The sequence below is a fragment of the Suillus plorans genome (genome assembly GCF_016647745.1).
Source record: "Suillus plorans strain S12 chromosome Unknown HD556scaffold_127, whole genome shotgun sequence".
Taxonomy (NCBI): domain Eukaryota; kingdom Fungi; phylum Basidiomycota; class Agaricomycetes; order Boletales; family Suillaceae; genus Suillus; species Suillus plorans.
In genome coordinates, this window is record NW_024537511.1 from 64,843 (window position 1) to 89,042 (window position 24,200).

General features: G+C 46.3%; 7 protein-coding genes across 7 annotated transcripts; 4 read left to right on the top strand and 3 right to left on the bottom strand.

The window, feature by feature from the left end:
- Window positions 1-2,094: 2,094 nt before the first annotated feature.
- On the bottom strand, window positions 2,095-2,604 carry HD556DRAFT_1451349 (uncharacterized protein; the record flags this gene model as incomplete). Its single annotated transcript, XM_041307941.1, has 1 exon — window positions 2,095-2,604. One exon carries the CDS (start codon window positions 2,602-2,604, stop codon window positions 2,095-2,097), a length of 510 nt encoding a protein of 169 aa, XP_041152328.1.
- Window positions 2,605-3,463: 859 nt separating this feature from the next.
- On the top strand, window positions 3,464-4,744 carry HD556DRAFT_1451350 (uncharacterized protein; the record flags this gene model as incomplete). The annotated part of the gene is made up of 12 exons (XM_041307942.1): window positions 3,464-3,581; window positions 3,758-3,804; window positions 3,859-3,870; window positions 3,926-3,958; window positions 4,014-4,025; window positions 4,078-4,102; window positions 4,160-4,173; window positions 4,228-4,302; window positions 4,355-4,438; window positions 4,494-4,512; window positions 4,560-4,663; window positions 4,718-4,744. The coding sequence occupies 12 exons, from the start codon at window positions 3,464-3,466 to the stop codon at window positions 4,742-4,744; spliced, it is 570 nt and encodes a 189-aa protein (XP_041152329.1).
- Window positions 4,745-5,221: 477 nt separating this feature from the next.
- Window positions 5,222-8,201, bottom strand: HD556DRAFT_1250744 (uncharacterized protein; the record flags this gene model as incomplete). Its single annotated transcript, XM_041298963.1, has 6 exons — window positions 5,222-5,556; window positions 5,596-6,431; window positions 6,483-7,318; window positions 7,378-7,695; window positions 7,752-7,830; window positions 7,885-8,201. The coding sequence occupies 6 exons, from the start codon at window positions 8,199-8,201 to the stop codon at window positions 5,222-5,224; spliced, it is 2,721 nt and encodes a 906-aa protein (XP_041152330.1).
- Window positions 8,202-8,936: 735 nt separating this feature from the next.
- On the bottom strand, window positions 8,937-9,535 carry HD556DRAFT_1314756 (uncharacterized protein; the record flags this gene model as incomplete). Its single annotated transcript, XM_041300996.1, has 3 exons — window positions 8,937-9,327; window positions 9,373-9,474; window positions 9,525-9,535. The coding sequence occupies 3 exons, from the start codon at window positions 9,533-9,535 to the stop codon at window positions 8,937-8,939; spliced, it is 504 nt and encodes a 167-aa protein (XP_041152331.1).
- A 1,268-nt stretch (window positions 9,536-10,803) lies between these two features.
- On the top strand, window positions 10,804-11,279 carry HD556DRAFT_1203661 (uncharacterized protein; the record flags this gene model as incomplete). The annotated part of the gene is made up of 3 exons (XM_041296423.1): window positions 10,804-10,845; window positions 10,897-11,058; window positions 11,118-11,279. Coding segments are annotated over 3 exons (366 nt in total), but the record flags the coding sequence as incomplete, so codon positions are not given.
- A 3,837-nt stretch (window positions 11,280-15,116) lies between these two features.
- Window positions 15,117-17,204, top strand: HD556DRAFT_179383 (uncharacterized protein). Its single transcript, XM_041309815.1, has 14 exons — window positions 15,117-15,319; window positions 15,389-15,519; window positions 15,570-15,602; window positions 15,653-15,672; window positions 15,725-15,739; window positions 15,799-15,837; window positions 15,901-15,929; window positions 15,987-16,000; window positions 16,050-16,085; window positions 16,244-16,303; window positions 16,362-16,496; window positions 16,548-16,779; window positions 16,836-16,887; window positions 16,943-17,204. Exons 2-14 carry the CDS (start codon window positions 15,447-15,449, stop codon window positions 17,138-17,140), a joined length of 936 nt encoding a protein of 311 aa, XP_041152333.1. The 5' UTR covers window positions 15,117-15,319; window positions 15,389-15,446; the 3' UTR covers window positions 17,141-17,204.
- Window positions 17,205-20,028: 2,824 nt separating this feature from the next.
- Window positions 20,029-23,246, top strand: HD556DRAFT_1531850 (uncharacterized protein; the record flags this gene model as incomplete). Its single annotated transcript, XM_041309511.1, has 10 exons — window positions 20,029-20,101; window positions 20,155-20,187; window positions 20,238-20,257; window positions 20,310-20,324; window positions 20,384-20,426; window positions 22,336-22,395; window positions 22,454-22,588; window positions 22,640-22,877; window positions 22,935-22,986; window positions 23,043-23,246. The coding sequence occupies 10 exons, from the start codon at window positions 20,029-20,031 to the stop codon at window positions 23,244-23,246; spliced, it is 873 nt and encodes a 290-aa protein (XP_041152334.1).
- Between the last annotated feature and the right edge of the window lie 954 nt (window positions 23,247-24,200).

The window sequence follows — 24,200 nt, forward strand, 5'->3', positions numbered from 1 at the left end:
GGTGGATATACTTGGAAAGATTATTCCCAGCATCTATTCAACAATAGTAACAATGTATCAGGAGCCCAGGACCATAGGAGAATCCCTTGTTGCATGGTGTACCCTTCCTCTCCTGATGGTTTACCCCCTGTGAAATTTTTTCCTGTAGGACCGGACCTTAATTGAGGTGAGGGGTCTATTTCTATGTATATTTGGAGTAGATCTATCATATATATGGCCCAGGACACACATAGGATCCTACTACAAGAACAAAAACATAGAAATCTCACTTTTGACATTTTTGATGTTTTTCAGTATCTTACTCTTGCATAAATGATCTAACCTGTTCATATATCATTATCATAGCATATGTACTTGCTTTGTATGACAAGGATCAGCCCTACATAGGGCGAAAATTTGATATCTGATGTACAGGGGATATTTCTACTGATAAGAGGCCTACATAGTAATCAAGCCTGTGATAAGTGATCAGATACCTGGGATAGCTCTCATATATGTCCCTAATGATGTATCTGAAGTTTTAGAAAGATCCATGAAGGACTGACCAAATGTCAAGTAAAATGACATATGTGTGAAAAGTGACAATTGACATCTTTTTTCACAAAGTCACATTTATGTATGGTACAAGTCAAATATTCCATTAAAAATATGTAGGATATATGGTATACTACTAAAGGAACCTATACTACATACTGCCCTGAGCTTAGAGGGTTGTGGAAGGAATATGGTGTATATCTGAGTTGACCTAGCATTAAAGTCCTACTACTGCCCAACTAACCATTTTCGATGTTTTGGGGCTTTGAACTTTCCCACACTCAATTTCTTATCTATTTCACTTCCTCAGCACTCAATTCTTGTTGGATTGTTTTGTAAATTTAGCTATATGATAGTGAATATATTTGAAATCTACTCCAGGTGTCTGATTATTAAATTTCGATGTTTTGAAAGTATGGGCTCCTTATCAGTAAAAATAGCAAGTATCCACACCAGCTCAAAACTCCGACCTATTTTGAGCTGATCCTTGTCATACAAAGCAAGTACATATGCTATGATAATGATATATGAACAGGTTAGATCATTTATGCAAGAGTAAGATACTGAAAAACATCAAAAATGTCAAAAGTGAGATTTCTATGTTTTTGTTCTTGTAGTAGGATCCTATGTGTGTCCTGGGCCATATATATGATAGATCTACTCCAAATATACATAGAAATAGACCCCTCACCTCAATTAAGGTCCGGTCCTACAGGAAAAAATTTCACAGGGGGTAAACCATCAGGAGAGGAAGGGTACACCATGCAACAAGGGATTCTCCTATGGTCCTGGGCTCCTGATACATTGTTACTATTGTTGAATAGATGCTGGGAATAATCTTTCCAAGTATATCCACCTAGAAATAACTAAATGAGAACATATTTTGTGTTTTCTTGCATATGTGCTGTATCTATTGATGTAGGACCCTTCAGGGGGTCAAATAAAGATGGGAATATACTCATATATGTTCATAAACATGTTCTGAATATCATAGAACACCTCCCCACCAAAGGGGCAAAAATGCGAAAGTGTTTTGTACCCTACCCTATGTTGAATTGCCCCTGGAGAAGGAGCAGTCACACAAATAGACAAAAAAAGCGGTTTATTATATTATATTAGATATATATATACTAAATTACTACTTATATATGAACAGGGACCTATTGTGGTGTGGTGGTGAAGCTGCAGTGAGGTGGGGAGGGTGTGGGAATAATTGATATTGAAGAGATTCCCAAAATGGTCGATGTTTTTGGTGTTGTGGGGTAATTCCCACACTGTGGGGGTGAAAAATGCGGAGATGTGATGTGTGGGGATAATGTGGGGATGAGGAGGTGACCAAAATAAGATATGTTTTATGAATTTCCGCTTTTGGAAGCCAAAATTGCGGTCATGATATACCTGAAATGACAAATAGCTGAGTTTCAAAAATGCAAAAAGTGCGGCTGTGTATAGGACAGGCCTAGTAATAGGGGGAGTAGATGTAATGCATTACACTGCCAGTTTGGGTGAGAAGGTAATGCAGCCACTTAGCCTGTCTCCTGCATCACACTCTACTGATACTTAGCCTAGTTTAATGCAATAGAATGACACTATAGCCTGAAAGATGGTGCGGACGTCTGCAGTACGTTCGCTTTTGAGACGAGTCCTGCCTGCCTCACGGTCCGCATCCCCCATAGCTTTAGTTTGCACATATGAAGCCTCTGCACCGTCGTCTGTGCACTCTGCGTCATCTTCGCCGTTGCCTGCATCGTCACTAGAAACACTGGAAGCTGGAATTACCTTGCGTGCAACTCGCCGACTGGTCCCTGGACCACTGTCCACAGCCTTTCGCTTGCTCCGGGCTGAACTTGACGAGGCAACATTGTCAGGGTCGACAATTTTCGTCGAAGGTCTTGGTGCTCGAGCGCTACGTCGAGCACCAGTAAAGAAATGGTGCACTGGGGCAGTAGATTGTTCGGTGGTGGGACCAGGGGCAGGTAGAGGGCACTCGTCATCTGGGTCGTTGTGCCACACGATTTCAGAAGCATCTTTGAGATTGCCATCAGCGCCAACAGCACACTGGTCAGTCATGATTGTGGGCGGGAAACTGTAGTCAAACTCACCATAGAACTCATGCGCTGCAGCTTTAAGCCGGCGCCATGATTATTGATTGAAAAAATGTCAGTTTGTTTGATAAATTACCTTGAACTCATTGATTGAGGATCTGAAGTGTCGTTGTCAAGGCATCGGAGTCGCAGATGAGTCCATGATATCAACAATCTGTCAAAGTAAGTGCGGATCACTTGATCTATTCTTACTAATTCAAAGACTTACTACTAATGGTTTGAACAGGTTCGAACCGGTTCTGAACCGGTTCTGTAAGTCTGCATCATCCTCGAACCGAGGACTGGACCAATGGTCCGGTTCTACCTGTTGCCCGAACCTTGAACTGGACGCTGGTCAGGTTCGAAAAGGTTCAGGTTCGAACCGTGGTTCAGAACCGGACCTGGCCACCACTATTCACCGCGGATGGACGCAATCGACGCAATCTCTTCAGCAACAGACGGGAGAGAGTATAGAGCCATCGAGACATCACATACATTCACCCTATAGTGCTGCGCGACGACCTGTCGTCGCAAGGTGCAACTGTGACCTGTGTGATCAACTTGAAATAGATATTCCACAGACAATCAAAGTGTTGCCTCCACGTGCGAGGAAGAAGAAGGCATTATGCGTGAGTCCTTTCAAGTTTGTCCTTGCATAGCTTACCTTCGGGTAGATCGGTATAAACTACAAAAGCCAGGATAGAGAGCTTCGTGGCTGTGTGAATGATGCTTGGAACATTGCAGAATTTCTAAAATGTTTGTCCATTTTGATCATCTCTTACTCACTCAGTATTGAACAACACAACCATGTAACAGCCTTCTGGAATTACGCGAAAGAGGACATCATGGTGCTCACAGATGAGCCATACAATCTGAAATACATGCCGACAAGACGGAACATCCTTAGCGCGTTGCGATGGATAGTGAAAGACGCCCAGCCTGGAGATTGCTTATTCTTTCACTGTGAGTCACGTATCTGTCTTTTGAACAAGCGATTGATGATGTATCCAGACTCTGGACATGGAGGATGAATCGTCGACTTGGATGGTCGCCGTGTGGATGGTCACCGTGTAGATGGATTTGAGAAGGGTAACAGTCACGATAGTTCCAAATTTGAAAAGTGCTGATCCGCAAACAAGCTATCCATCCAGTTGACTGGGAACGCGCTGGTGAGATTGTGAGCGAGGTGCGTTTGTATACTTGTTTGCTTTGATTATATGCGATGTTAATTCTCAAACAGGACTTATACGACGTGATGGCAAGTACTGGGAATGCGAACTGTGAGGTTGATACTAACTTTTACACAGGTCAAACCCCTACCCACTGGCTGCTGCCTTAATGTGAGTTTGTGAGCGGCTTTATGTGTCAACCAACTTCAATTTTTTTTATCAACAGGTGTTGTTTGATGTAAGTTTTAGTTGCCAATTTCAAGTTGAACAGATTGTATCATGAATACTAGTCATGTTATTCTGGATCTGTCCTTGGTATGAAGCTGTCATATAACTATGTTGTGTTTCTTTGTTGATCTGTCTCGTGCACAGATTTGCCATACATCGTCAGTCCAAAGATGCAACTTGATGCACTCGCGACTGTCTAATCATTTGCTTAGTATCAACCCAGTGATCACCTGAAACAGCATGCTGCGAACTCTCGAGCTCTTACAAAATACCCGCAAGCTCATGTGGTAAGTGAAATACGCTCCTCAACTCGAAGTCTGTTTGACGATCAGATATCAGGTATTGTTTGCAAGCTGTAGTGACTTCCAAGGTAGCGGGGGCATTATCATAAGGGGTGGAGAGTTTCTTGGAGCCATGTCCTCTGTGCGTAGTAATTAACAATTCGCTCGTATTATTCTGACCAAATAGTGACTATCAGGCCTTCATCTCGTCCCTTAGTGAGTATTATTCTAGTGATGACAGTCATGCGACTTATTGGCATTAGCGACCAACCCAACCCAGACATATTTGCAGGTACTTGCGTCTGTGCAGGTTATCTTACGTCGGACTCAGAGGCAGACGCCGCAGCTGTCGAGTTCATATCCAATTGTATGTCAATCCCATACTTTCTCTCATTTACTAACACTGTGAAAACTTCATCAGGATTCTAGTCAACAATGCCTCTTTTAATCTAGTTTTTCCTTCTACGATTTGTACATACAACAGGGAAGTTCTGTGAGTAGAAGCTTGTTATTGTTTTAGATGGAACGATCCAGTTAAGGATCGTCCCGGAGACTGCTGGAACAGCTTACCTTGCGCGTCTCAAATAGCAGACGTGTACGCCTATTTATGATTCTATACTCGTTTTTTTAGATGTGTGGATACTAATTGAGTATCGAATACCTGATCATCAAGAACAAGAACATCAGGAAAAAACCCAAAATGCCGTAGCCCGGGCGACAGCTATATAGCGCTTTTTAGGCACAGTAGCACTATGTAGGCACACCTTATGCTACAGTGACCTATATAGCGCTATATAGTCTTAAGCCATGCTACAAGCGGCTATATGGTTGGGGGGTGCTACAGGCAGCTACAGGAGCTACCACTGCGGCTACAGGCAGCTACAGGTGCAACCGTAGTACGTACGTGACACGTCGTTGTATATAATTACTTTATAACACATGCGCAAAACATTTCGCCATCAATGAACTCGTTGAAATAAAAATCGTTCGCCACCTCATATGCATTTCCGCTTCTCAACCTCAGATCTACTGATTGTCCCATCCTCGGTATTAAATGGCACGGCCGCACAATTTCGTCAACGTGGATTACAGCAGCGTTGCGGCGAAGTTGGCGGGTTGAGCGCGAGACCTGTCGCATTCGAGAGGAAGGGTCGGGTGGTTTGAAAGGTGTGAACCACTCGACATAAGCGAGGGCTCTGGAATATGCGCCGAACTGGTGAGGTAGGGTGAAAATAGCGCGAACTTGGGCTACTCGTACACCTGCAACCAGACTATTATCAAAATTGACCGCTGAGAAACTCGGCAAAAAAATACCCTCAAGAGTATGCAAATGCGAAGAGCGAGGCCTGTCTGCTATCAATGCCATGTCAAACTGGGCTGGGGTACCAGGCTTCCGGCCTGACGGCAACTTTTCTGGAGTTGCTCTGATGCGCCTTCGCTTTGGCACGTTGCTAACTCGTAAATCTGGTGGCGTCACAATCACCACTTGACGATAAAGATCGAATCGGTCTTGAAGACCAGGGACTATGGTGTTGTGCGGGAGATTCTTGAGTAAGAACGATTGGAGAGCAGGGAGGAACTCGGTAGCACCATGTGCTGTTATGATGGTTTGAACAGATTGGTGAGGATGTGCGGGGACTTTTGCAAGGACATGGGTTGCTTGAAGTGGTTCAGCGGCGGGAAGATTTGGTGTTTCCGACTCTGAGTCCGTGTCTGAATCTGCGTCGAAGTCATGTGGGTTTGAGTGAGGCTGTTGTGACAACCAATCCAGGTATGCGCTACGTATAAACACGGCTTCCTGGCGTTGGAGCCACAAAGCCATTTGTTCCTCGTAGTCCCGTTTATTGCTAGCACGGTATGAATCCTTTGCGAAATCAATGTGCAAGCGCTCGGGAAGTTCTGTGTTAAAGCCGTCAGCTGCGCCAAACAACGTGATGGACTGCACATAATGAGAGAGCTGGTGTAATTTCGGTATGTTGAAATGCTCTCGAACAGCGAGCTCCTTGAGGATGTCTTTATTTGCGTGAAATACAGTCAGGGCAGTTTGTAGGGCTTCGAGGGACTCAGTCGTCTGAATGTGCAGCTGGGCATAATACGAGAAGTCGAGAATAGATCGTGCAACCACCAAAACACGACTGCCAGGCATGACATCAAAACATCATCTTAACGACTCGATAAACACACACCTAGGTACTGCCCCGCTCAATAAGCCAACAAATACTCGCTGCATCTCTTTATGTTCGCGTCCTGTCCACTGCTTCACACTCGATATCCCTTTCTTGAAGTGTCGAAGGCCGGGATAATTCGGGATCGCCTTGAAACGTGCGTCCATTTTGTCCTCCCCAATAATATTGATGCACCACTTCACAAGGTGGTCTTTGAACACACCTTTGTGAAGTTGATGCAGAAGGTCGGGTGTGAAAGCTAGAAAAATGTCCGCGTGAGGCAGATCAGCCCAGAAAGGCTTGTAAACGGCGCGTAGACCATTGGCCTCGAATTCCGGAGGATGCTGACCAATCTTGCGCTTGTGCAAGATTTCTTTTGTTGACTCTGGATCACGCATTGCCGAGTTGAGTGCATCCCCTCGCTCATTTGCTGCTACAAGGCACTTCGGACATCGGTTCTCTTTGCAACAACTGACTAAACACTGTTCCGGGAAATCGGCGACATACGCTGCAAGAATTGGGTAGACACGACGAACCCACGAGTCCGCACACACCATTTCGACACCGTCGTTTCCAGCACCGATGAGAGGTTGGAGCAGTAGAGCCATGCAATGGTGGAAGAGGTGGTATCCAGCCAAGGAGCGTGCATCGGGGGTGAAACAGTCAAGTTTGCTAGCTGGTAAGTAACCAATGAGGACGGTTGCTCGTGCTGATGCTTGGCGCCTTTTTGCTTTAGCAATGTTTCCAATGGACATGTACACTGGCCATGCCGACTTATCCCCTCGGAACTGCGACAATGACGTTTTGTCTGAAGATAGAATGATTGGTGCTATCGTTGCACCCTCTGGCAAGGTGTTCTGTGTGCGAGGTCAGTCTGTTACTTTGTCGGCGGTCGCTCCCTCTCAAATAGTCTTACCTGTTTCTCGCCCCACCAGTCTGCTGTCCACATCTCGTCGATGACTCTATGTTGCCCTGCATGGTCTGCATATGCTTTGGCAGGTGAGTACGCCATATGTTCTTTGAAGGCAGGATTGCCAATGAGCTCTTTCACGCATTCTACAGGGTCCCGGCTCCACAATTCAACCTCTTCTTGCAACATTTCGCCTTTTTCATCCTCGCAGTTTCCACGCACAGTCACCTTCTTACAACTCCATCCTGGCCCGCGTGGAAGTTTATCCACGTGCTGCAAGAATGAGCGGTTGTTATGAAATGAAAGTTTGCTGCGGTTTTGTGTCTGGTTAGGGTATCAATATTGTAAGTTCAAATTTTGATCAATGCTTTCAAACTTACTATGGGCAGTTTCAGGAATTCTTCGGTCCGCGTCTGACCAAGGTTCTTGACGAGCCAGTGGGCCAGATCCCACTCTTCCCTGGTGAGTGATATCTATTTAGTAGATGCTTTGCCAGCGCATTCAAGCACTTACTCGTCCTCAAAAGGCGACCATGGATCCTCACCCTCTTCCTCTTGGTATGTTCTATATTTTTCAAAACTCGTCTCCCCCTCATGCAGTGCCCAGCCAGCATCTGTCCGAGGTTCGAAATATCGGCCATTATTGGTGAACGACATCCCATCTTCATCTTCGACTTCCTCGACTGTAACACGACGAGTCTTGCTGAGCGCTGGGTTATTGTCTGTATCTGGAGACGGGCGCGGGTGAACATGGCCTGGAGCTGCATCTTGATGGGGGAAGTCAACATCTGGTGCGTCGTCTAAGTTCTCTGCCTCTACTTCTTCGATCATTGATTCATACTGCGTTCGACATTCAGGACGCCCTACAATGTGTCTCTTGAGACCCTCAGGTGTAGTTGTTACCTTCCCACAGAATACACAGTGGGGCATGCTGGGTTGTCTGGTGCGATTGACGGTGCGATTGACACGAAACTCGTGTCAAGTCGTGTTGTGCCGGCCCTAAGTATCTTGACGCCACAAAAAATGGAAAAAACATGCTAACACTATCCTGTCCAGGCTCAAACGGAGACCAAAATCGGACTATATTCGAAGTTCCATGACCTACCGCCATTCGACTGGCATACACAAACCGCGTTCCAGAAGGTCCTCCTTCTTGGACTCGCGGAGACCAAAATCGGACTATATTCGAAGTTTCATGACCTTGAAGTGCTACTGCCATTCGACTGGCATACATGTAAGCATCTTCAATCTACCTATGGTACTCGCCTCATTGGTGCCCGGATCTAGTTGTGGCGCAGTGCCCGGATCTAGTTGTGGCGCAGCGCCTGGTTACTGCTGCGCCCAGTTTGAGTTTAGACCAGGCCGACCCTCAAGTGAGTCCTCATACCGGCCCTAATTGTGACTAACACGAAAGTCGTTTGCAGCGATGTGACCCTTGCAAGTGACCAACTACTGTCACGGACGCAGTTCATAATATGGAGATTGACCCGAACATCGTTGAAAATAAAGGTGATCCACACGGTGCACCCTTATTCCGAATGACACTTGACTAAAACTAACTGACAACTAAGCTAGGGTAGTAATGCCATGAGCCGCAAGTAAGAGCTCCAAAAGTTGAACCTTGCGTGACTCCTCACACCGCTTTTTTTCAGCATTCCATCGCACCGTTATCATCTCCCGCACCAAATTTTGGTGAGCAACAGGACCTTGTATGTGCTCTGAGAGCTGCGCTCTGCATGACTCATCACAAAGCCTAATCTCTGCATCCCAGCGCTCTAGGACAAGTGTTCGCAGGTAGGTCTGTGAGGTTTTGATGGGTCCTGGAGTTTGGCGATATGGCGCCAATGGAAACTGAATATCAAGAGCAGGCTTAACCTCCCTTGGTGTATGAGGTACCTCCCTAGCCCGTCCTGGAGCAACGACCACGTGAAATGGTTGACTTGGAGGAGGTACGGGCCTGATGGTTGGTTAGTGTTTGTCATGGTTTATGGTCGAGTATCACCTTTTGCTGACTTCAAGCGTGTTCGGTTTCTCTTCAGCTCTGTTCAATAACAAGATGTTCGGCTTCACGTTGTCTGATTCGTTCAACGACATGAACGCTGAACTACAACATCGGTGAGTGTGAGGCGAGCATTGGAGAAGGCAGCCACTTACAATTTATTCATTTTGGCTGTAGTATTGATTTCGCTGTAGTATTGATTGTATGTTTGAAAGGAAAGTCATCCCCGTCCCTCTTATTTATGCCAATATATTGACACCGCTTGGTCAGTTGAAAACTTTAACTTCGTGATCAACAAAACTCAATCAACAAAACTCAAAAATTGTTTGTTGATTCGACGCCACTGTAGGGTTTTTAAAGGCATGCATACCCCCTCCTTCTGTCATCGTTATTTCTACTGACTACCGTCTATCATGCCCGCAAAAGCCCCCTCCAAAAAGGGAGGTAAAACAGCACTTTTGAAGGCCCAGGAGAACCTACGTGCAGAGATGGTGTCGACCGCGGGATGCACCGCAAGTGGTCGGCAACGTCGGCCAACTGAAAAAGAAACATATCGAAGTAAGTTATATCAAGCCCAACATGAATGCTTGCGCTCACTTACATGTTTCTGCTCAACAGTTTTAAAAGCTCATCGAGGAGAAGAACGCCAAAAAGCCTTAGAAACAAAGATGAAGAAGCGCGACTTAAAGGCACTGCGCACTACATACCGGACACATCCCGAGGTATTCGACAGCGAGCCTGCTGGGCTTCTCAGCGATGCTGACAGGGACGAAGACAACATGGTCAGTGTCTTATTTGTCCAGGCGCTCCATGTTACTCACAACTACATAATAGTTTTCGGACCGCAGTGTACCTACAAGACTACCTAATCAACAGGCGCTCACATACAGTATGAGCAAGACCCCTCCAACTGTCTTGGCCCAAAAACCCACGAGTAAGATCCATACAAAGCCACAGAAAGGTACTATGTCTTGTCCTGTGTGTATCTTGAACTAACACACTTTTTCAGCGTCCACAACTGTTGTGTCTTTGCACAACGACAGTGACAGTGAGGGCAGCAGCAACAGCAACGATTCGAACAACTTTGTCGATAGCATGGACCAGGACGACACTGAGAACGAGTCTGATTGTGGCGCGGACAACACTCCCGATGATCATGACGAAGTGGCCGAAGCTTCTTCACCACTGGTTGTCGGCACCAAGCACAAACTGGAGGACTCGGAGGTCCTCAATACTGACATGAAGTTCAATAAAGGTCCAGACGGAACACGCCAACGGTTAAAGGCCAGCGATTTCGACAACGTCACCAAGGATTTGCTCACCACTGCCACGTCTATCTACCGCTGTCTAGTCGTGACTCGCGCACCTTTTCCAGAGACACTGATCATTGAGACCAAGCTAGCAAAGGATGCCTGGCGTGAGGCATCTAACATGGCAGAGCTTACCATCCAACTGACCCCTTCTCTTGTCAAAATGGTACGTCTCGTGTCCGCGTCCTTGCCCTACTTGATTTTATGTTGCATATAGATGACGAGGCGCACATCACAAGTGCGCGGGGAGCTTAAAACAAAGATGCGCCCACTGACGGCCTCGTTCTTTGGCTTCCGTGCAAGCAGATCTATACCCGCCATCAAGCAAAACCGTGACCTGGCTGAGTCTCTCAAGGAAGGATCACGTTTTGTTTTTAAGGTGCGTGTTTAAATTCAATTTTACCATCATTAGTCAACGTCTGACTGGTGGAGTAAAAGGACTGGGAAATGAAATGTGGCATATACAAGACCGGATTAATCCAGGAGGCGATGAATGATATGTGGTTCGCAAACCGAAGCGACGAGGGTATAGTATATGCTAAATACTTCGATCCTTTACCCGTTCAAACCATTGCGCTTATACTCACAGCTAGTGCTGCCACAGTCCAGTCCCGAACCAAGGTTCGAACCCGAACCTTTGTGGACTGGACCGATGGTTCAGTCACGGGTCCGTTATTTCTCCTGGACCGAACCCCCTGATAGGTTCTAGGTTCGGCATTATCCTAGTCCACGTGAACCGGTCCAGACGCGTCTAGACCGGTTTGAACCTAACGCTGTGCTACTTCGGCGAAGCCTCACGTTTTGGGTGAGGCATTCTATTCAAGTATCGTGCTTGCCCATCTTTACTGTCTTCTGCCTTCTCCCGTGTTCTTCTCTCTTCTCGGCGTCTTCAGCAATGCGACTCACTAACGCGCTGGTAAGTTTACAACTAGTTTGTTGTCCATCACAATTGGTTGCTACTAGTTGCTAACTTCTCATGTCATTTATCGCAGAATGTACTGTCCGTGCTTGCGATTCACCATAATTATTTTCTGCCATGCTTTGGCACCTCTGAGTTGGCAATCTTGCCACTGGTTCGAACTTCGGTGTTTTATGATGCGGAATGTTCACGTCTCGGCGTTTTAAGGTGCGCAACGGTTTTGAATTTAGTTAAAATACACTAATGTGTTGCACAAGTTCGGCAACCATGTCGTCCGCACGTCGCGCTGACGGCTCACTGAAAGATGCCACTGAGATAGTTTGGTACAACGACGCTGATGATGACTCCCCAATACCCCCTCCCCCTCTTCCTCCCCCCCCTGCGCACAACGGCACTCTTAACTCTTTCATACGCCGTTCGGGTCGAGCCACCAAACCTACGGAGAAGATCCGGGAGACTGCTAGCAGTAGGCAATGTCATGGGTATCTAGCACCCACCGTGGGTTGTGGGTGTGGGTACCCAGGGGTATGGGTGGGGGTAGGCACTTAGGATACCCACACCCCTACCCACACCCACACGGTGGGTATGTATGTAAAAAACTTACTGATGTTGGGTTTTTATTTAGCTTATATCTCTCTCAAATGACTGCCAATTAACAAGGTGAGACTAGCAGTATATTTGTCTCCAGTACTACTACAACATTCATTAAGATATCTAAGTGTGTAGTACCAATCATTCATGTCATACCCATGGGTATACCCTCTATGGGTGTGGGTATGGGTAGCCATCCCTGGTACCCATGAATATACCCACACCCACCAGGTGGGTGTGGGTTTTTGGTGGGTGTGGGTGGGGGTATCACCACAGATACCCATGGGTATACCCATGTCATTCCCTAGCTAGCAGTGTCCCGGCCAAACGGTCAGCTGCAGGACCTCCTCAAGGTGCCCCTGCACCCAAACGAAGCGCTAGCAACAAAGAGAACCACGATCACGATGACACTGAAGAAGAATGTCCTCCGCTCGAGGATTTTACAGATGATGAGGAAGACGATGAGAAAGAGGAAGCATACCAACAGACGAAAATGCTCGGTGACCAGGATCGTGAAACCCGACTGTCTCCCGCATCGCGAAGGACTACCTGGCCATTCAGGGCTCGGCTGTTGCGTCCGAGCGAGCGTTTTCAAGCGGCGGCATTACTGGGACCGCACGTCGCGGCAGCTTGCAACCAACAACATTCGAGGCTCTTCAATTGCTCAAGAGTGCATACCGTCAAGGGCATATCTCTGCGACAGCCCAGGCTGAGTTTGTCGCTCCATATGATAACCGCATTGTGAAGGAAGGGTCCTAGTAGCTATTGACACTGTACACATTGTTTTTTTTTGCAAATTGAAGCAATGGTTCGAGGGTTCGAACGCGTCCTGAACCCGAACCGAACTCTTGCGAACGCGTTCGAAGGGGTCCAGTCCTAGGTTCAGCCATCTGGCCTGAACCTGACCAATGGTCGAGTTCGGGGTTCGCAGATATAGGGCAATGAACCCGACCGAACCGAACTTCGGCACCACTACTCACAGCAGTGAGTGTATTCAGTGATTCTGATGTTCGTACTGCAACTGAGGTCTGACAGATTGAATGCTGCATCGACGAGTGGATGACTGGAGTAAAGGAGGACATCAAATTTTCATCGCTTGCTTACTCCCCGGTCTACCTTCTCCATCTCAACTCCCTGCGGCGGTTCGACGAGCGGACTGCTGCTTACAAACTGCTCGGTAAAATTGGTGTCAATCTTCTTGACGTCGCTCGGTATTTTTTTATTACTTATGTCATTCATCATCCAAACTGACATTCATAAAAAGGATGCACGCTGGTGTGGATCCATTCATGGCGGCAGTGACTATCGATAGCTTCACAGATGACGTTTTTGATGAAGCTATTCGAGAGCACGAAGACGAGGCTCGAGAAGCACAAGAATTCTGAAGGGGGTGGTGATTGAGGCGGCTGTATCTCGAGGATTGTATACATGCTCACGCGCTACTATAGCACCTTAATTGATTCGATTTTGTTGATTTCCAGTCAGTGGCCTGATCTATATTGTGGGAGCTACAGTAGCAGTGTGTAGCTACCTGTAGCTACCTGTAGCTCGAACGAGCAAATACTAACACTATTCCTATAGCACCCTGTAGTAATTTGTAGCACATATAGCATTCTGTAGCACCTGTAGTTGGTTGCTACAACGAGCTACAGGAGTGGCCGTAGCACTATATAGTTCGCTGCGTGGCTATATAGCTCCACATAGTAGACACTTGACAAATCTGGCTACAGGTACTATAATGACTATATAGCACGCTGTAGTCAAAGGTTTTTTTCCTGATGAACCGAGTGTTTGGTTATTAGTGAGCTGTCTGGTGTTACGAAGGCTACATGCGTTGCGTCTGTAGTAGATGCCAGGTCACAGAATAAAATAGTTCAGCAGCAAACAGAGAATTTTGAATATCCGAATTGCAAAGAGTGGAGCAGATTCGCCGAGAAACGGTTCAATGTATGCGCACAAGTCTGCCAAATCGAGAATCGTCCCCCATGATTACAGAGTGCTTCGTAGCACTCTGTAGCACGATCTGACCCGCTGATGCATAAGTGTGTCACAGTGTGCAGGATATAAAAGCTGGTTGTCGTCCTACAGTGTTTCCCTATCCTCAGAAGCATCATTCGAGATCTCTCTCAGAAGACTCCATATCATCTCACACATAAATGCGTCTCTCCCTCCTTGCTGTTGTTGTCTCTTTGACAACATCTATGTTTGTTGGTGCATGTACGACAGAGTCTGGCTATTGCAAACTATCATCAGATTGCTGCGACTCCTTGATTTGTGAACAGGTTGGGGTGAGTATGAGCAGGTCGCCGTGCAACCAGGATCCAATCACTCACCTACTCGCCTTAGCATACATGCATGCCAGGACTGACAGAGTGGAAATAGTCGGTAGCCCGAGCGGGATGTCACGTCAGTGGGTCATTTTCTGCTTTCGCTTTGGTATCATGATTGATGGTGCAATATCCAGTTGGCGGTGACACAGCCAATCAGTACAATTGTTTTTGAACGAATTTTCGTATTGCTCGAGCAATATGATCCAGATGAATTTTACCATTGAATCACAGAAGGAAGACAGACAGACAAGACGGTGAAAGACAGATATACTTACATAAATAACCCGACCACAAGGCAGAGCCTGCAATGGAGAAGAAATTTATGTGAGATGCCTGAGTGATGGTGGCATCATGCGTCTTGGCTGAGCTTCTCGAACCCTTGCCTGGAACCCAATAGCGCATTCAATTCCTCGGGCTAGCATATGTCGCCGATGGTAGTGGGACAGGGTAAACTAGTCAAAACCGGAATGTGTGCGATCCGAAAGTCTGTGTTTCGGTCTTGATTCTCTTCCGTGCTACTACGCTGATCCGCTCCGGCTATTCTCGGTTATCGGTGTTCCCTACTTGTGTCATGATTTGTGATCTTGGTCAGCTTCTACCATGTGCTTGTACTACTATTACCATGTTCGTCTGACTCCAGCAAACGATGAGTTTCAATCTTAGTCTGTTACATGCTCACTGAAACACGATGCCATAGAGATGAGCCTGTACATTCAGAAATTAGCTTCCTGGCGTGGTGCAGGTTTATTGCCGGCTTTTTGTGTGATTTCGCTCCGTTTCACCTGACCAAGAATCTTGAGGTAGGATCGATTATCTATCTCCGTTATGCTGATTTTGGAGATACATGGGCCGAACGGTGGTATATCTAGCACGAAGCTATCGTCATACACCACTAACATTCCCCACTCGCTCACCCATCCCTCGAACATGACCTTCGTCTCAAATGATCCGAGTTACTGGCCACATATCAGTTTGAACATTTTTTTGAGCTATTGGGAAGGTTTGTCGCATCAATATGTCTAAATCTAACGTTGACGTGCGGTTTCACAGTTGCCGTGGTCGTTGTGGTGTTATACGATTGGGGTGAGCAGGACAGTGTTCGAAAATCGCTGATGTTCTCATTATATTTCCAGTCTTAACACTCGGACAAGAGGTACGTCGATGTTATTGCCCGAACAACCAACTCGCTAAGAATGGTGTAATAGATTGAACTCATCTGGGTAAGTGACAAGAGTCTCGTATGTGAAGAAAACAAGAGCATGCAATGAATTCGCGGCAGAGACAACGATGGTCTCTCATGACCGTGCTGTATTTGATTGTTAGTACCTCATGTTGTGCTTTAGCGTGGTGGGCAACTTGTGCTGACTCCAAAATACTCTAGATACGCTATATTGGAATACCATATTCTGTGTATGTGTCGAGATCAACAACTTTGCACTGTGTTAATAGCTCATCTCTGACAATTAGTGTCCGTCTTCTGGGTATGTCTCATATGCTCTGTGTTCCATTTTTCTGACCAGTGGGACACAGAAAATATGCCATCAGTATCACTGACAGATGCAGTAAGTATTCTGTGACCATCTCATTCCCATCCAATCAATACGCTCATATGTAGGGGTGAGTGAAATTCCAACCATCGAACTTTGCTCAAAATAATGACTCAATAGGTGTAAGTCGCAGTTTTTGATACTGGTGCGAGGATGTTCACTAATTGCGAGTTTTAGGCAATGTCACGTACTACGCATCAGGTGGGACAAATGTGGCCTTGTGTGCCGTGTTAGGCGGTAAGTGACCCAGGTGCAATACCTCTGTGATATGGACCAGACTGACGCACGATGCAAGTAATCATGATTGCTCGGTTGCATGCCATGTATCAGGGATCTAGAGCGATGCTTATCTTCCTTGTTATTATCTTCCTGGCTGTAAACATCGCTTGCGCAGTAATCGCAGCAATAGCACTCAACGATGATGTACTGGGTAAGCTTTACTTGTTGACCTGAATAACACGACTCATTGGATAAACACCAGAGGAGCTCATCCTTTCTGGCACATATGTGTGCGATTTATCTGAAGGGAACAACCAGCTTATTTCGATCATTTGGATGCTCAACACTGTTTGGGAGGTCCTAGCGCTGTGCCTTTCGGTCTGGGTTGCTGTAAAACACTTCCGTGAGCTGCGACGACTCGGCCCATCGACAGGATCGACTGTCGGGGACTGTTTCAGAGTGCTGATACAATCGCACGTTCTTTACTTTGCAAGGTGAGCTTGTAATGTGAACGTGGTTATATTTTCTGCTCAAGTTCCGCATATGTTAGCTTTACCGGTGTCTCTTGCCTCCAGCTCACTGTTTTCTCTCCAGGAATCTGGGTGCGCCGACCTGTCGCCAACATCTGCGTGTCAACGTTGCTCATCATTCTTGTAGAATTCAAATTCTATTGGAGTGTCGATACTCCGAGGTGCTCTTCAAATTTTATTGGTCGTGCAGATGTTTGTGCTGGGACCACGCCTCATCCTGAGCGTTCGAGAATACCACGCCAAACTCGTGGCATACTCCGACGCAGAAACTAGCATGGATTCGTTTGTTTTCCAGGAGCGTGTACATGTATCTACTCTCTACTAGCAGTACTGTGCAGGGAAATGATTGCCGACTGGTCTACAGGGAGGAGAAATTCAGTGGAGGGTCCATCGTGGTATTTATTTAGCATATAGGGTTTTGAAGTATATTTACAAGGTCCAGGCAATGTTGTATCACAACTGGAATGAAGTACCTGCGCTTGAACTAAGTGATAAGGTGAAATTATCCGGAACGTCTAGCAACCAATCTGGTCCTTTGTTGAAATACAACGAGAATCAGTACAAGTGCCTTGACAGCTGATTCTGCGCGTTGGTGTTCCCCTGTCTGGACATATAGATACTGAGAATCGTGAAGCCAGATGGCTGATAACTCATCAGTGCTCAGATGGGATTTCCTCCATCCGATGAGCTACGGAGAATGAAATGGATGGGTCACTTAGACTCATGGCTTGACTACACATCTCTCGCGAATGAGCATGACAAGGATATGTAGTTTTCTGGGTGGGGAGTGGAGAATCAGATAATGTCAGAAGGCCTCGAGCGTACCTATCAAACTACTAATGAGGCATCGACTGCGATATTCTGTTGGGACACTCCCTAAGCACGACTATCAAAGTAAAGCACCGAACGAGATACGGACATGCATACACACCCATTAGCATAGATCACAGTGGCTCCGATATAGCTAGGGTAAGCAGATGGGTACTTGAATGAAGTGTCTGATAGAATGGGGGAAACGGGGAAATTCGAAGATATTTTGCAGGAGCGTTGAAGGGTACCGTGATGCATCTCGATAAAGCCCCGCATTGAATAGAAGCACGATGGATGAAAGAAGAATAGCCTGGAATAGATGCCGGACTAGATAAAGTATGGATGATGATACGAATTTTGGAATTCGACGCAAATTTGTACGAGGGACGACGACATGAAAAGATCTATTGGAAATCAAATCGCCGATTTTGTTGACATTCCAAGTTTTATTATATATCTATATTGAGCGAATTGACAGAAGGCGTGCTGGGAGACCAATAGTTTTCTCGGTCTACTTCCCTTTCTGTCGAGTGGCTAAGGCTCCACATAAGAGCGGAGCAGAACGGGACAGACGCATGATTCGATCATATTGAGTATAAGAAGAGATTTACGGGGTGAGTATGTGCATGGCAGGGAGATGACAAGTGCTGAGTGGGGAGTAGAGAAGAGATTCGGGGCTTCAAGTCGAAAGGCATCAAGCGCACCTGGGAAGCATCAATGAGGCGCCGACCACGATATTCTGATATACGCACTTTGACCAAATTGCACTGGCTCTGTCATGCAGTGCCCGAGCAAAGCAAAAGAAGAAGCGACCTGAGCGAGTCCAACACCACAGATGGGTGATAATGCGTCAGATCAGCCAGAATGCCTGGAAAGTAGGGAGTTGATAACCTGGAGACTGTCTGATTGAACCAACTCAAAGCTAACAATTGTCTGTGGTCCAGCACGATTCAACAATGTAGAGTATGATGATTTTGAGATACTTAGGCTTGCGTATTTACCTCTGCCATAGATGCGCATGGCAAGGAGACGAGGTGTAGTGAGCAGAGAGTAAATTGCACTGACGATGTATCCTAGCTGTCTGGGCAAAAAAAAAAGTGAGAAGCGAGAATGGTTGTACAAGCACAGATAGCTAATAACACATCGGTCCGCTGAATAATGCATCTGGGCCAGGCATATGGAACACAATGCAAAAGTGCTGTGAATCAGGAAAGTAAAATTAGCGTGCCTGAGCTCAGACAGCTGATAGCTCGAGAATGATCAATTCCCTGATTATCGACTGTCTGAGCACAAACAGCGAAGAAAAGGAAGTCGGTGATTTTAGAATTTTGCGCCGGGTTTCTATTCAGGTCCTTGTGATCTGTTGATACCCGTAAAGAAAGTAGCTCTGTCAGCATGCGTCGAACCAGATCATGACATGGACTCAACTGTTGACGCCATTGTCATTCATCACTGTCGACCTGAGTAGCATGTCAGTTCAGACAGCTGGTCACGCAACAATCTTGCTCATCCGTCTGTACGAGTCATCGAACGCGGGCGAATGGAGAACAAGGGATTGAAAAAGAAAATCAAGAAAATATCTGAAAGTGTAATAGTGCTACGCTCGAGGGCAGCGGACGCACGAGCACTGATATATCGACGGTCAGGCTAGCATATGTCATAATGTCGCTGATAGTAGTGGGACAGGGTAAACAACTTACAACTAGTGGTCAAAACCGGATACCCTAAATAAGCCGTCTCCAACACCCGTACCAATTCTTTTGGGGTGCAAACTCCATATATTGGAGTGCGCAGATTAGTGCGGGCGCACATTATGGGCAGGCATTAGTATCAGACCGGGAGTCTGTAGAGAAGACATCTAGGAATGAAATTGAGTTGTGGTATGTCAGCGTTCCGGCTGAAGTACGCGTAATACTCACATGTCAATTTGAACCTGATGCCAGACAAGGATGAGCTGAGAGGATTGGCGAGATGAGTTATATGGTGAGACGGGGTCGGTTAGATAGCGAAAGTGATCGTATTTAGAACGAAGACAAGGTGAAGGGTTTTGAATGAATTGGAAAATGCGAACATAGTTTTATGTATCTGTGAAGGGGTGGCAAATGAAGTGGGTGGAGTATCTTTGTGGCGTACAAACAAAGTCCGAAAATGAGAGTGAGTTCATTTTTCGATTCTCGGCAAACACCGAAGGTAGTAATGGCTTTTACTTGTCCAACGCTCCAACAGGTAAATTTCTGCATTTGCCAATGACGTCGATTCTTGGATTAGATACAGTCCTAGACCATTTGCTGTATGTATGTGTGTACCTGTGTATTCCCTCTGTATGTAATGTCTGTGGACTCTGGAGTAGGATTTGATATCTAGCACGAACACTGCCCATTCGCTCACACCCATCCCTCGAACATGACCTTCTTCTCAAATGATCCCAGTTGGTGGCTGACAATCAATTTCAATTTATTACACAGCTATTGGATAGGTTCGTCTCATCAACATGTCTAGATCTACTAAGGTTGACTTGGGGTTTTGCAGTTGCCGCCGGCGTCATGGTGGTACACGATTGGGGTAAGCAGGGCAGTGTTCGAAAATCGCTGATATTCTTATGATATTTCCAGTCTTAACACTCGGACAAGAGGTACGTCGATGTTATTTTCCGAGCAGCCAACTCGCTAAAAATGGTGTCATAGATTGAACTCATCTGGGTGAGTGACAAGAGTCCCGTATCAGAAGAAAACGAGAGCATGAAATGAATTCGCGACAGAGACAACGCTGGCTGGTCTCTCATGACCGTACTCTATTTGATTGTTCGTACCTCATGTTGTACTTTAGCTTGTTGGGCAACTTGTGCTGACTGCAAAATATTCTAGATACGCTATAGTGGAATACCGTATTTTGTGTATGTATCGAGATCAACAACTTTGGACTGTGCTAATAGCTCATCTATGTAGTGCTGCCGTGGTCCAGTCCTGAACCATGGTTCGAACCGGACTTTTGGTCCGGTTCTCCTGTGGTTCGGTCCACGGTCCAGGTGTCAGCCAGAACTGGACCACAGTACGGTTCTCGGTTCTGCCATTGGGTGAACGGTTCGACTTTGGTTCGGACCGGTCCCAAACCGTTCCGAACCGCGAACCGAAAGAAGCTTGCCACATTGTTGAAGTGCCCTTCCTTTGATGATCCACTTCGGCCTCAGGGATTCTCAAGCTTCAAGATTTACTTGTTTCCATCAAATGCAGAGGCCCATTGACAAGGTTAGTCATGATATGCACTGTTCAAACTGATGAATCAGACCACACGTCTCATTGTGCAACTCCTCCCACAAGCCCATCGTCCCACTCCCGCAAAACCACCGCCTCCACCCCTAAAATCAACGTGCCGACAAAGACCAAGGCAACCAAAACCACTGAGTTTGAGGTGTCAGGTGAGTGACCTCTTCACCTTCAATTAATTTGATGCACGCTCTAACTCTTTCGCTTGTGCTCGCTATCTTGCGCCCGTTTTCTCATGCTTGCTCTCTCGTACCTGTCCTCTTGTGCCCATTCTCTCATGTTAACTCTCCCACCTGTTCTCTCAGGCCACGCCCCATCTTTCATGCCCTCCTACTTCCCGATGTCACTTGGTATTGAGACCATCAACTGCGGCACCACAACAAGTGCCCGCCACGTCACCTGTGTCTTTGCTACGAAGAGCGGTCCGTTATGATGAAATGTCTTGCACCCTTGCTCTTCAATGCACATCCATTCTCTTCACAAACTCCATGGTATTCTCAACTCTATCTAACTACATTGTTTGTTCACTTTCTCCTTTGAACTCACACAGCCGCCTTACAATTGGACATTCTCCAGGACTCCTCATTTCAATGATGTCTCACTATGCTTTAGGTAGTACGTTGCGCATGTAGACTCGACTCTGGTTGGGCAACTTACTTTTTTTTACCATCCTATATAGATACAGCCTCTCCAGGACTCCTCGGACTTGGCAACCCCATTGAGGCAGGCACCACTCCCGCACCATCAACATATCATCCAACCCTCATGAGTCCCCCATTCTACTAGCTGTTGATGCATCAAGCATCTTAGATACAACTCGTTCCGTCCCATGTATGTACATGCGCAATGACATTGATATATTTCTCTTCGCGTGACTCAGCGGAGTGTATTGTCGCCAGGACAGGTGCTGTTGTTAGTATTGTGGAGGGATACAGAGCTCGTAGTGCTGCCGCAGTCAAAGTACTTCGATTATATGTATTTTTTGCTAGCTGTAGAAAAAATTGGGTCCGGTTCGCGTTCGAACCAAAAAAAAACCGAACCTGACCGCTGTGAACCGTTCACAAAGGTTCGGTCCAAAGTTCATCGATAAAGGTAGAACCGGACCTTGGTCCGGTTCTCGGTTCTCATCAAACTGCCTCTGAACCGGACCGAACCGGACCGCGGCAGCACTACATCTATGACAACTAGTGTCAATGTTCTGGGTATGTCTCATATGCGCTATGTTCCATTTTCTGACCTGCGACACACAGGACATATGCAATCGGTATCGCTGACAGATGCGGTGAGTATTCTGCAACCATCTCATTCCCATCCAATCAATACGTTCATATGTAGGGGTGAGTGAGATTTCAACCATTGAACTTGGCTCAACAAAATGACTCAATACTAGGTGTAAGTCTGAGTCTTTGATACTAGTGCGAGGGCGTTCACTAATTACGCATTTTAGGCATTATTGCGTACTACGTATTAAATGGCACAATTGTGGCCTTGACTGTCATGTTGGGTGGTAAGTTGACCAGGTGCGATACTTCTGCGATATCGACCTGACTGACGCACGATGCAAGTCATCATGATTGCTCGGTTGCATGCCATGTATCAGGGATCTAGAACGATGCTTATGTTCCTTATTATCATTTTCCTGGCTGTAAACATCGCCTGCGGAGTGATCATGGCGATAATACTGAAGGATACTGTAGGGGGTAAGCTTTACTTGTTGACTTGAAGAACACGGCTGATTGGATAAACACCAGAGGAGCTGATACTCTCTGGCATTTATATGTGCAGTTCTGAATTGGAAGGCAAATACCTGCTCCTCGGATCGATGGTTTGGATGCTCAACACTGTTTGGGAGGTCCTCGCACTGTGTCTTTCAGTTTGGGTTGCTGTAAAACACTTCCGTGAGCTGCGACGACTCGGCCCATCGACAGGATCTACCATCGGAGACTGTTTCAGGGTGCTGATACAATCTCATGTTCTCTATTTTGCAAGGTGAGCTTGTAATGTGAACGTGGTCATATTTTTCTGCTCAAGTTCCGCACATGTTAGCTTTGTTGGTGTCTCTTGCGTCCAGCTTGCTTTTCTTTTCCCAGAACTTCCGGTGCGCTGATCTGTTGCTGATATCTTCGTGCAACCAGTGTTCATCATTTCTGTTAGAATTCGGATTCTATTGGAGTTTCGATACTCGGTGGTACTCTTCAAATTTGTATGGTCATTCAGTTGTTTGTGCTGGGACCACGCCTCATCCTTAGCGTTCGAGGATACCACGCCAAACTCGTGGCATACTCCGACGCAGAAACTAGCATGAATTTGCTTGTCTTCCAGGAGCATGTACATGTATTGACTAGCAGTACTGTGTAGGGAGATGCTTGTCGAGTGGTCTGCAGGGAGAAGAAATTTGATCGAGGATCCGTTTTGATATTTATTTGACATATAGTACGTTTGAAAGGTCTAGGCAAAGCTATTTCTTGTTGTATCACTACTAGAACAAAGTACCCGCGCTTGAACCAAGTGGTAAGGGGAAATTGTCCGGAACGTCTAGCAACCAATCTGGTCCTTTGTTGAAATACAACGAGTCAGTAAAAGTGCCTTGACCACTGATTCTGCGCGTTGGTGTTCTACTGTCTCGACATATAGATACTGCGGATCGTGAAGCCAGATGGCTGATAACGATAACTCACCAGTGCTCAGATGCGATTTCCTCCATCCGATGGGCCAAGGAGAATGAAAGGAATGAAGTGCGTGGTACTTGATGCCAGATATTGAAATACGACGATAATCTGTGCAAGTGCCCAGACGGCTGATTCTACCGGTTTTCGAAGTTTTGCACTGAAATGATGAAAAACTGACTGCGAAGTGTGAAGCCCACCTGGCTGATGTATATAGTTCATTAGTCTGAGATGCATTTCTATCCATTCGGGCTACGGAGAAGGAAAATGAATGAATCCTGCGGACTCATCGCTCGCTGGCTGTAGCGAATGAGCATGACAAGCTCGAGATGAGGTCTGCCGAAGCCCCTGCTAAGCACGACCATCAAAGTAAAGTACTAATGAAATACAAACATGCATACATACATACACCAATTGGCATAGATCAATTGATCACAATCGCTCCTATTAGGGCAGGCAAATGGTCACTTTAACGACGCGAGGTGTATTGATGGCGAGAAGTTGAGGGAAACACATGTTCGATGATGCACTATGGACAATCGGCGTGACGGACAAAGTAGTTCTGAGAAGGAAGAATTGCATCATTGTACCGTGAAAAATTGGATCATGGAATATATACCCCGATAATGCTTGTAATGTCCGTAAT

Bases quoted from the DNA above. Each gene is read 5' to 3' on its own strand.
- HD556DRAFT_179383 (XM_041309815.1), top strand. From the start codon at position 15,447: ATGACCTTCGTCTCAAATGATCCGAGTTACTGGCCACATATCAGTTTG. The intron at 15,520-15,569 runs GTTTGTCGCATC...GCGGTTTCACAG, and splicing joins TTTTTTGAGCTATTGGGAAG to TTGCCGTGGTCGTTGTGGTG. The intron at 16,086-16,243 runs GTATTCTGTGAC...TGCGAGTTTTAG, and splicing joins ATCACTGACAGATGCAGTAA to GCAATGTCACGTACTACGCA.